The sequence below is a fragment of the Styela clava genome, chromosome 5 (assembly GCF_964204865.1).
Source record: "Styela clava chromosome 5, kaStyClav1.hap1.2, whole genome shotgun sequence".
Lineage (NCBI taxonomy): Eukaryota > Metazoa > Chordata > Ascidiacea > Stolidobranchia > Styelidae > Styela > Styela clava.
In genome coordinates, this window is record NC_135254.1 from 13,253,107 (window position 1) to 13,266,518 (window position 13,412).

General features: G+C 35.7%; 1 protein-coding gene across 1 annotated transcript; it reads left to right on the forward strand.

The window, feature by feature from the left end:
- The first annotated feature begins 1,503 nt into the window (after window positions 1-1,503).
- Window positions 1,504-4,751, forward strand: LOC144422904 (uncharacterized). Its single transcript, XM_078112887.1, has 2 exons — window positions 1,504-1,718; window positions 2,107-4,751. Exon 2 carries the CDS (start codon window positions 2,230-2,232, stop codon window positions 4,360-4,362), a length of 2,133 nt encoding a protein of 710 aa, XP_077969013.1. The 5' UTR covers window positions 1,504-1,718; window positions 2,107-2,229; the 3' UTR covers window positions 4,363-4,751.
- Window positions 4,752-13,412: the final 8,661 nt, after the last annotated feature.

Below are 13,412 nucleotides of genomic sequence, written 5' to 3' on the forward strand. Positions count from 1 at the left end.
GATTAATGAACATGTTCCGGATACGACATATCAAGGATACGCATGAGTGACCTCGGCGATACGCTCCAGTGAGCCATATAGGATTTTACATTTTCATCTTCTTCTCGAGAACGACACTACTTAGAGACTTGAAATTCACATCACATGCAGATAATAAGTCCCCCATCATAAACTGCAAATTTTATGCATGACTGACCACGCTTTCACGCTCCAGTGAGCAAAACGCGTCTTCAGCTTTTTTTACGCGGGAAGCCTGTTAAAGCTGCACGCAGCTCTAGTTTAGGAATTGTTTTTGTCAGCTTGACACGGTTATTTAGGCCGTTAATAAACTATATTTTTGAAATTCTCCCAGTCTCGTTAAAAATACTCGTTATTTTGTGACCATCACCGTAGAGACGCAAATTAAAAAGGTGTATCTACAACTTAAAATTTCCGACTGGAAATAAGGGAGTGAATACTAAGACTTCGAATTGGTGTTACAAAATATTAGCAACATGAACAGAATACACCGTAACATTTGCTTTATAATTCTGCGCCAGATAAAAACGCTATTTCAGACATTGTAAATCTCCAAAATTGAGCCATTATGCTGGATTGGAAACTATATCATAATTATCGGAATTGAAAAAATTATTTGTGCCAACGATGTACCTGCTTACTTATTCTCAAATTACCCCTGGGGTTGCAGTCGACTTTTTTTAACAGAATAAGCTAATTTATGAATTAATCAATGTGAAGTATCTTCAGTCGATTTTTTATTGTATTGGATTAAAACGTAATATTTGGGAGTTTTCAAGCGGCGATATCGAATTCGCAGTATCGCAGACATGAGAATCGAAACTAAATGTAATTGGACAAATTTACCGCGTATTCCAATGTCCGCCGATTTCTCTGCTAGTTTACAGTAAAAACAATGCTTATCTTTTGAGGTAGGTCGATAAAAACGAGAGTTTGGCGAAAACAATCACATTTATATTGCGATATATTTTAAAAGCTCGTATTGGTCGAGGATTAAATATTTGCGCAACGTAAGAATCACTATCCACCGAAAAAACTGACTCTTTCAACGAGTAGCGGCATCGCAATATCATGTTTCAGAGGTGCTGTATGAAAATTTCTGATTCCGATTCTGCCTGGCTGCGCTTCTGGCATTTGTAATGATGTGAAAATCCGCCTTAGTGATATGGAGCGATGTTTATAACTGTTATATTTCATAATCACGCGTCCGCTTTATTTTCCGTTGAAGACGTAACAATCAAACGCCAACATAAAACACAAACACACATTATTTTGCAGCAAAACACACACCAGCACATTTCACCTTCGACGGCCGCAGGTTGTGTACCCTGGACTAGAACAATAGTTGACAAAAACGAGCACAATTGTTTTAAGAATTGTGTCATCACAAAACACAATGAATCAAAGAAATTCAATACATAAAAGGCTTTTGAATCACAGGTGGCATTATGATGTAGAAATCCATAGCTCGTCGAGTTGGTAATTTTCAAGGAGTTGAAACTTGCCGGATAATTTGCTGTTATTTCTGTTTAGGCAGTAATAAGTAGCCCAATGAAATAAATAACGAATGAAATATGCAGTGATGAATATGTCAATCGAAATGCAATACCGAACTGAGAAGTGCCTTCTAAAATATAAATTTAGTTTTTAACGAGTTATTACTGCGCGTATTATCATCTAAATTCCTAAAGAAGCATCAGGTAATGGTAAGGAAAAGCAGCAGTGCGTGAGTATGAAATAGCTACTCAACTGACAAATGCACGGGCTTCAAATTCGAAACCTTGTACACAGGAAACATACATAAGTATGGCCTGCTCATCTGCTAAAATTAATAAACTAGGTTTCATGTGACACTTGTTTCAATTGTGAACCATAAAAAATAGTATAAAAGAAGAGTTAGTCTATTCAACCAAGAAACGATTTAATTATTTTCAAGTAAAAGTCATTCCGTAAGTAAGTGGACCTAACATGTCATGTAAATTGGTCTAATGTCGTTGTTTTGAATTTTTTCCGATTGTAGAAAAATGCATCTGTCGTTTCGATTATATTTGGAATCATACATTTGCTTTATGTTAATATCTTTTTTAGAATAATAAGACGACGGTTCTGAATATATATACTCGCGTGAGATTTCTGAGCCATCACCTTTCTTCGGCTGACGTATCTACATCCTGTTGTCTCCAAGATATCTGTTTCTTAGGCAATGTGAAGATGAATGAATGTCGCGAATATGATAATTTTGGAACATGCATAAAAGGATCCAAATGTAGGGACTATCACTCGCCAGAACACGTCAATACAGAAATTTTTGCTGCTGTCATAAAGGAAGTTTGTGATGTTACACTCAGTATAACTATTGAAAGAATTGGAGTTGAGAATAGGGAAACTTATTTCCTGCCAAATACTCCCTGGCATCGAATGGGTGCTGAAAATGGAGATCTCGTGATATTCCAAAAATCAGATAAAGTAGAAAGCATACATGCTGAAGCGGATAATTGGAGACGACCACGTCAAATAGATCAATGCAACATTGGTAGAATAGTTGCAATATTGTCCAAATCTATCGGTGATAAAATCGTCGGATTTAAGTTTGAAATTGTTACAAATCTAGTACAAGCGTTTACCCTGGATTGTGAAGGAACAAGACGTCATGATGATGCTTCCAGTATTGAACAATGTCAAAAATGCAGAAACCCCGATTGCAATAAAATAGGAATACATATCATTGCTGATCTTACAAATCCGAACGGTTTTGAAAAGAAAAATAATTTGTTGGTTCTATCGTTTTATTTTCATACAACTTGTTCTCAGAAAGTAAGCGCGCCAACTTTTACTCTAGTACGAATTTCAGAAGAATATTCCTTGATTCAACCTCCAAAAAGGAAGTTTAAAATTCTCTGGAAATATTTTATGGACACTAAATCTCTTCAACGGGACCGAAATTATATTGCTTCTAGGATGGGAAATATTGAAGACTGGAAAGTACATTTACTTTTAGGTAAACTTATGCATCGTTACAACGAATGTGCAAAAGAATACGTTGTTGGCAATGTAATCACAAAACGTACATATGTTGGTATCGAAAAATGGGAAAATTGCGATAACAGACTTATTGTCCCTCAGGATATATACGATAGATTACAGAGCTTTATTTTGAAGAAAAAATTTTCTGTTGTGGATCTTGCTCCTTTCTTGGCCACTTCGGATTTATTTATTTCTAAGCTGCCATCGAAGTCAAGTAGAGTGATCAGTAAATATCATCGGGAAGTTAAATTAAAGTCAGACTTAGGCGAAGATGACATTGTACATTTCACCTCGCCTCTGCGGGAAAATCCCAGCAAAATCAACCAGCAAATACTAATTGATTCTATTCTGTCACCGAGCTCAGTACGATATACACGAGACGATTTGCTTGGCCTGCTCTGTATTCGTTACAGAAATCCACACCTGGCTGACGCTTTGCTAACAAGTGTGGATCAAGATTATTTTTTAGTCTCATATATTTTTAATAATATAAAACACAGACTAAACACAATGAAACCAACCAGAAAAATTCGTTACGACCAACTTCACTACAACAGGGAAGTGAAAACCAAAAATGGTACTGCCGTTGTAATTCTGAAGAATGTTTACTGTGAACCTGATGAATACTTCAATCAGAAATACGTAACCTTGAATCGCGACAACATTGATGACATATTGGAGGATTGGGAACATGACAATTTCCAGGAGAAACTTGAACAATTTTTTGAAGGACAAAGATCTCAACCGGAATCTATTCTATACCCATACGAGAAGATTGGTTCTGATACGTTGTTTACCGTGGCACCTAACTTCAGACTTAAACTTCAAGTATCAGAAAACAGCGATGGAAAGATGGACAAACTCAGTTTAAGATTACTCGTTATCGGCACAAATTGTCATTTGTGCTTGACCCACATAGAAAATCCCGATTTGGCATTCATGTCAGATAGATCAGACATTATTGCTCTGGATATCATGGATAACATAGAATTCTTGAACCGTTCAATTACAACGGGAAGAAAACCTTTCATTTTACGATTGGAAAAGGTTGAAGTTCACTGGGATTCAAAATTTTATTCGGGAGGATCTTTCATATGTTCGAAGCCGGTTGGTCCTGGCGATTTTCTTTGCATTCGTCAAGATATATTAGATCGTGATAATAGCCAGTACGTCTGGGTAGCTCATGCAGTAGTCAAAGAACTTGTGAATAACAGCGTTATGTTCTCGGTTTGCACTTTATCGCAGAATAAGTCTTGTGAACGCGCACTTTTTTCAGTAGAAGTCATACAGATTCCAAAGTGTCATCAGCCTGAAACTTAACGGTCCTACCCATTGTGAAGTGGATCAAGTGTTTTTAGGATTGTTGGAAATATGCATACATGCAAATTATATTTTTTTTTTACGTTTACATAGATTCTACACGTATATATATATATATCTATGTGGGTTTTGGAGCATTTATATTTATAGATTTTGCATTCTTAACTGTATATTTTAGTCAGTGACGTATCTAGGGCGTGGAAGCCACGGGCCGTGTCGTTTGGACAGGGAAGCAATAATGTTCAATAGCAATATGTTTCAATAAAATAATTTCGAATTGGAAATCGTACGTATGTTTCATGTAAATAATAACGTACTAGTATCTCGAATCAACAAAAGTCGTTAGAAATTGTCAGTCAACGATCAAAAGGGGGGGGGGGGGGGGGAGGAGCGTCTTGCAAAACTTTGTCATGAGAGACGATGCACGTAGATTCACCACTGATTTCATTTTTAGCAAATATATATTTAGTAATTAGTTGTTCATTTTTTCATCATTCTGTAAATATGCAATAAATATATACAAATCGAAATGGACTAAATAAAATAGCACTTCAGGGTGAAGCAGCGCAACCCTAAAATGTATGGTATTTAAATAACAAAAAATGATAAAAGAAAAATCGAAATATAGACATGAAGAATGAAGCATTTTTCAAGAAAACTCGAATCTTTTGTATACAGAACCCCCGCCAACGCTCAAAGTAAGGGTCTATGGCAGTGCTCTTCAACCTTTTTGTGATTGTGGAACCCCTGATATAATTTTTCATTTTTTATTGAAACCCCATTAACGAACTTGAAAAAAAAACACGAAATACTCGTAACACGAAAAGCTGAACATCAACTCTAGTTTGTAGTATATACTCTCTCTAGTCTCGAGCAATATCCACATACTTTGAACATCATGTAACTAAGGTGCAACAATAGCGTTCTTATTAGTTGCATAACAATGACTAAAGTGACGCAACAACCAATAATATTTCTGTTTTGTCTAACTGCACAGTGACTAAACCCCCTGTTTAACGAACTGGCCTACTTGGAATTTGAATGAGACGCGGTGGTCTAAGAATATTTAGATTGACACATCAACATGCTGAAGCAAGAAATGTTTCCCCTGAAAAAATAAAAACGCGGAACCCCTGAAGAACCCTATAAACTCACGGAACCCCACTGCATGGATTGCGGAACCCTAGGGTTCCGCGGAACTTATGTTGAAGAGCACTGGTCTATGGGTTGCACTGGTCTATGCACTCTTCCATAGCTCTCGACGTGACCACAAAATTTCGTGGACTTTCGCTTAATAAGACTAGCGTGTAATATTAGTCTATCCCCTTTTAAACAGATTGGAAAAAGTTGCATATGGTCTACAATCAATGACATGGACAATTTCATATAGCTACACATATTATGTTTTTTTTCCAAGATTCTTGATATGAAAGAAAGTTCTGTCAAACAATTCATTAACCAGAATCAATTGACAAAAGGGCCTAACATGGTAGACGCGGTACGGCGGCTCATCTTGGTTAGAATGAGGCTTATACACAACAAGCACAAAATTGAACTCGAAACTATGAAAATGAAATAATGCTCGCTCTCAGTAAAATTGACTCAATTTCGACGATGTCTTAATAAAGTTTACGTCACATAATAAGCTTTATTGCCATATCAGGGTTTAATTTCTAAAGGAAGAAATCTCATATACACAAACAAAGTGGGGTCGGCATTGTTGTGATTTTTGCGAGGTTGATAAAGGATCATCAGCCAGGTGATTACGATTAGAACTTGAATGGCTTGTGGTTGATAGCACTCAACGCACGAGGCATACTTGAGCCCAAGCTGTACCAACGATGATATTCATAACGAAACATTTATCGGTTAGGGTTGAAAATGAAGAAAGCAGGTTTGATTTTTTATTCAATATTCAGTGTTGGTTCATTGGTCTGTCTTAGTTTAGCAGACGGAACTACTTTCTGGTTCGGAGTTAGGCATTTGGAGGGTGGTGCCGCCGTGGAAAATAAAACCGAAGGCTACAAAGAACCAAAATATCGCTTTACATTTATCACAGGATTGTGAATCACCTGCTATGACACGGAAACGCCCGCAAAAGGGGAATAAAATTCATTTGAACAGTGAATCATATGAAAAGGTACCGAATTTAACATATATATCGTGTGGACTACAAAAAGGCCATTCAATGTGGATAAAGGTAATGTGCCGCTCTTGGATATCGAAAACCTATAGAATTCTAACACGTTTGTGTCATTTACAGTTGGGGTTACATAGAACTAACTACTTTCGTTGCTCTGTGCATTTGCATAGGTGGGGACGTATGGATATAACATAAAAGATGCTGCAGCATCAGCGGAGATGACTATTCAATTTAATTAGACTCAGACTCAACGTTACAGAAATACATTTTTGTTAGTGTGCAGCAGGACTATTAAATTGAATAGTCATATCTACTGTTGCTGCAGCTATGTAACCGACCTGCTCGAGAGAATAGAATAAATACAGAACAAACCAAGGGAGAAAATTTGTTGCATTTTACTAAATCAAATGCAGGTTGTTTATGTGAACAATAAATAACACATGTGAAAACAAAAAAATAGCACATTGTAACGGAGTTAAATACAGGTGCGCGGTAGTGCAACAAAATTTCCGTTTATAAAGTGCTCGCAATTCAGGTCGTTTAGAAATAAATAAATCTGAATTTCCCAGGAAAAGAGCAAGAACCGCAACAGAACATTTCAACTCAAAGAAGCGGTTTTTTGATATCGATGAAATTATGTGTCAAAGGAACAACAACATAATAACTAAACGATCCATATGTCTATTACGTGTCCAATAAGGCTTACTACTTCATCAACATATCAGACTTGAGCATATTATATTGTTACCAGGAACGGATTTAACCGATGGGCTATTTCAATTCAAGGCGAAAAGAACAGCATGAACTCGGATCGAAAGCCGCATGCGTATTCGATGGAGCTACAGCGACATCTGTAAACAGGATATGTTTTAATGACAAAGGAGAACTGCAAAATAATAATGACTAAGCATACATAGTATAATAAGATAGCGTGCCTAGCAACGGGATTTTGGCTACGTGAATTGATAACGTATTTAATAACAATTATTTTCCTGTTGAAGCGATTTTTAGTGGATTAATGGTTATTAAAATAATGCAGAATAAGTGAGTGTTCTGCAGTATTTGCGCATAGGCTAGGCTGAAATATATAAAAGAGAGCACACTAAATTGAATGGAAACTCTCAATAAATATCGTCAGTATTGTTGAAAAAAATTAAGTACGCTAGTCACCCGTATAGACCGGATAGTAAGTGAAATTCAGAAACATCCGAGAAGGTTGAAATAAAACGTGGTAGCACCAGAAATCTAGGCGTCATAATACCTAATTGAGTCGCCTAATATCTTTCCAATTTTTTTGACATGAATGAGTCGACGACAAAAAAGAATTAAAATATTCAAAACTTTAACAATTTCGATGTATCCTAGATAAATTAATATTGCCAAGTCTCGATACTTTCTTACCATTTCCATACCGGTAAAAATTTTCAATTAATTTGAAACCTGGACCTGATTTAAGCGTTTATTTACCCCATTGTTTCATTCAAACAATAAGTCAATAATAACACCCTAATAGTAGAAGCAACTCAACTTTCTCTATACCTCTTTGGTTGAGTTTCTTCCATCGGCCATTTTGTAATTCTTCTACTCCCCCTGTATACAAAAACTACTTTATTTGTTCAATGTTTATTGGTTCCGTAGCTAGTGTTATGCACAAGTCACACTACCACTTTGTGCAGTATAACCCACTATAGAGATATATCTTTGTAATTTAGAATAGTCTTGACTCTTGACAAAACGAACTATTATTAGAAACATGCTGGAACTATATACACATCAGAGGTGGCCAACCTATTTGCGACCGCGATCGACTAAAATTGTGTAAATAGCTTGCGATGGACTGATCTGCTGAATATGCAGATAACCGTACATGCGTATAAGCTTCTGGGCGCATTCATGAAATCGCCATAATTTTTTTTATCGTTCATTTAAATTGTTAATTTGATTATGTAATTGTACCTCGCTTTGTATCAGTGCATTATCTATCTAAATAGCGAAAAATAGTTATTCCCAGAGCGCACGATATTCGACAAGTTCATTTCCTAATATCGGCAGCGGCGAAACTTTCTTTTATTAGGTAATAATATACCCTATCGGCCTTGCCGGGGCTCAAGTATTGAATTTCTATATCGTAATTTGGGCGTACGCAGTACTGTACTATATATTCATGTTTTAAAACAGACAACACGCGCTGCATGAAACTGGTTCAAGGCAATTTTTTGAGGTATGTTGGTATGTAATCAAAGTTGCTCAACATCTCAACTTAAGACGTGGCGATCGACGCGTTGGCCACGGTTCCATATCAAGGTAATACGTTGTCAGATTTGATCAATAAAAAACCTATCAATCAATCAGTTTGCAACATTGTTTGTTAATTAATAAATCAAATAATTCACAGTATAGGTCACACACGTCATAAGCTTTTAACGAATACATCAATTTCCTATTTGTCGTGTACAGATGAAAAAAGTCCAGTCTCTTTGAACCAGGGGCGCACAACCTTTTCTATTTAGACGACCGCATTACGTTTTTATAAATGGTACACGGCCACCAGTGAAATCGAGGTCTCTTATAAGTCATATTTAACTGAAGAATTGGTTTTTATTGATATATCATAGGCGTGCGTCTACAACGTTCACGAAATGGTAAGATTTAAACAAATATACTGAACAAAAGTTTTAAAGGGTGACCAAATATTTTTTGGAATCTAATAAGCACAATACCGAATCATTTATACACTGAAACTGAAATAGCTACAAAATTATAATCGAACAATTTTAAACGGGTTTCACAGTTCAAAACTTTATCACGCTTTATCACGAAATGACAGAAATTGGGGAAGAGGATATTTTTTGGAATCATACAGTTCCCCTTGTGCCACTAGTATGGATGTAGAATTAACAGTCCAAAATCACCTGAAGAGTACATTATGTATTTATATATGAGAGTAGAATTCAACTTTGTATTTACTCAACTTTACTTACTTTGTTATTTAAATAGACTCAGTAATCGCTACATCAATTTCGAATACACAACTCGCCTAAAATTAAATATTTGTTTTTAAAATCAAAGCACATTTTTCAATCATTGAAGTTGTTAATATTTGATTTTTCAAATCGCCTCAAATATATAAATATTTTTGAACTCAACCGTGCAAGATCCATTATAAATTCATCATTGAACATACTTTGAGAGAAATATTATTTCGACATATAACGGAGGACTGGAACAATAAATAAAAAGTAAGAGCATTATTGTTTTAAGAACTGTATCATCAGTAAACATAATGAATCAAAGAAATTCATTTCGTTGTTCTCGAATCATAGGTAGCATTATGAAATAGAAATCCATGGCTTGTCGAGTTGGTAATTTTTAAGAGGTTGAAACGTGACAGCGAATTTGTTGTTATGAAATAGCTACTCAACTGACAAATACACGGGCATCAAATTCGAAACCTTTTACACAGTAAACATACATAAGTATGACCTGCACATCTGCTAAAATTAATAAACTAAGATTCATGTGACACTTGTTTCAATTGTGAACCATAAAAAATAGTATAAAAGAAGAGTTAGCTTATTCAAACAAGAAACGATTTAATTGTTTTCAAGTGAAAGTCATTCCGTAAGTAAGTGGACCTAACATGTCATGTAAAGTGGTGTAATGTCGTTGTTTTGAATTTTTTCCGATTGTAGCAAAATGCATCTGTCGTTTCGATTATATTTGGAATCATACATTTGCTTTATGTTAATATCTTTTTTAGAATAATAAGACGACGGTTCTGAATATATATACTCGCGTGAGATTTCTGAGCCATCACCTTTCTTCGGCTGACGTATCTACATGCTGTTGTCTCCAAGATATCTGTTTCTTAGGCAATGTGAAGATGAATAAATGTCGCGATTATGATAATTTTGGAACATGCAAAGATGGATCCAAATGTAGGGACTATCACTCGCCAGAACACGTCAATACAGAAATTTTTGCTGCTGTCATAAAGGAAGTTTGTGATGTTAAATTCAGTATAACTATTGAAAGAATTGGAGTTGAGAATACGGAAACTTATTTCCTGCCAAATACTCCCTGGCATCGAATGGGTGCTGAAAATGGAGATCTCGTGATATTCCAAAAATCAGATAAAGTAGAAAGCATACATGCGGAAGCGGATAATTGGAGACGACCACGTCAAATAGATCAATGCAACATTAGTAGAATAGTTGCAATATTGTCCAAATCTATCGGTGATAAAATCGTCGGATTTAAGTTTGAAATTGTTACAAATCTAGTACAAGCGTTTACCCTGGATTGTGAAGGAACAAGACGTCATGATGATGCTTCCAGTATTGAACAATGTCAAAAATGCAGAAAACCCGATTGCAATGAAATAGGAATACATATCATTGCTGATCTTACAAATCCGAACGGTTTTGAAAAGAAAAATAATTTGTTGGCTCTATCGTTTTATTTTCATACAACTTGTTCTCAGAAAGTAAGCGCGCCAACTTTTACTCTAGTACGAATTTCAGAAGAATATTCATTGATTCAACCTCCAAAAAAGAAGTTTGAAATTCTCTGGAAATATTTTATGGACACTAAATCTCTTCAACGGGACCGAAATTATATTGCTTCTAGGATGGGAAATATTGAAGACTGGAAAGTACATTTACTTGTAGGTAAACTTATGCATCGTTACAACGAATGTGCGAAAGAATACGTTGTTGGCAATGTAATCACAAAACGTACACATGTTGGTATCGAAAAATGGGAAAATTGCGATAACAGACTTATTGTCCCTCAGGATATATACGATAGATTACAGAGCTTTATTTTGAAGAAAAAATTTTCTGTTGTGGATCTTGCTCCTTTCTTGGCCACTTCGGATTTATTTATTTCTAAGCTGCCATCGAAGTCAAGTAGAGTGATCAGTAAATATCATCGGGACGTCAAATCGAAGTCAGACTTGAGCGAAGATGACATTGTACGTTTCAACTCGCCTCTACGGAAAAATCACAGCAAAATCAACCAGCAAATACTAATCGATTCTATTGTGTCATCGAGCTCAGTACGATATTCACGAGACGACTTGCTTGGTCTGCTCTGTATTCGTTATAGAAATCCACACCTGGCTGACGCTTTGCTAACAAGTGTTGATCAAGATTATTTTTTAGTCTCATATATTTTTAATAATATAAAACACAGACTAAACATATTGAAACCAACTAGAAAAATTCGTTACGACCAACTTCACTACAACAGGGAAGTGAAAATCAAAAATGGTACTGCCGTTGTACTTCTGAAGAATGTTTACTGTGAACCTGATGAATACTTCAATCAGAAATACGTAACCTTGAATCGCGACAACATTGATGACATATTGGAGGATTGGGAACATGACAATTTCCAGAAGAAACTTGAACAATTTTTTGAAGGACAAAGATCTCAACCGGAATCTATTCTATACCCATACGAGAAGATTGGTTCTGATACGTTGTTTACCGTGGCGCCTAACTTCAGACTTAAACTTCAAGTATCAGAAAACGACGTTGGAAAGATGGACAAACTCAGTTTAAGATTACTCAGTATCGGCACCAATTGTCATTTGTGCTTGACCCACATAGAAAATCCCGATTTGGCATTCATGTCAGACAGATCAGACATTAATGCTCTGGATATCATGGATAACATAGAATTCTTAAAAAGTTCACTTACAACGGGACGAAAACCTTTCATTTTACGATTGGAAAAGGTCGAAGTTCACTGGGATTCAAAATTTTATTCGGGAGGATCTTTCATATGTTCGAAGCCGGTTGGTCCTGGCGATTTTCTTTGCGTTCGTCAAGATATATTAGATCGTGATAATAGCCATTACGTGTGGGTAGCTCAAGCAGTAGTCAAAGAACATGTGAAAAACGAAGTTTTGTTCTCGATTTGCACTTTATCGCAGGATAAGTCTTGTGAAAGCGCACTTTTTTCAGTAGAAGTTATACAGATTCCAAAGTGTCATCAGCCTGAAAACGAAACTTAACGGTCCTACCCATTGTGATGTGGATCAAGTGTTTTTAGGATTGTTGGAAATATGCATACATGCTAATTATATTTTAATTACGTTTACATAGATTTTACACGTATATATATATATATATATCTATGTGGGTTTTGGAGCATTTATATTTATAGATTTTGCATTCGTAACTGTATATTTTAGTCAGTGACGTATCTAGGGCATGGAAGCCACGGCCCGTGTCGTTTGGACAGGGTTGCAATCAATAGTAGTTCAATAGTAATATGTTTCAATAAAATAACTTTGAATTGGGAATAACTGAAACTCGTCGGTATATTTCATGTAAATAATAACGTACTAGTATCTCGAATCAACAAAAGTCGTTAGAAATTGTCAGTCAACGATCAAGGGGGCGTCTTTCAAAACTTTGTCATGGACGACGATGCACGTAGATTCACCACTGATTTCATTTTTAGCAAATATATTTAGTAATTAATTGTTCATTTTATCATCATTCTGTAAATATGCAATAAATATATACAAATCGGAATGGACTAAAAAATTCGTACTTCGCGAGGTGAAGCAGCCTAAACCTAAAGAGAATGATGATAAAAGAAAAAATCAGGCTAAGTATATATACAACAAGCGAAAACAGAATAGAACTCTAAACTATAAAAATAAAATAATGCTCTTAGTAAACTTGACTCAACTTCGACGAGGTCGTTAATAAACTTGACGTCACAGAATAAGATTTTTTTGCCATATATATCAGAGTTTTATTTCTAAATGAATAAATCTCATATACATAAACGAAACCAACAAGATGGGGTCGACAATGTTGTGACTTTTACGAGGTTGATAAAAGCATCATCAGTCAGGTGATATCGATTATCACTTGAATGGCTTGTA

Excerpts from the sequence above, each read along its gene's own strand:
- LOC144422904 (XM_078112887.1), top strand. The coding sequence starts at position 2,230 with ATGAATGAATGTCGCGAATATGATAATTTTGGAACATGCATAAAAGGA.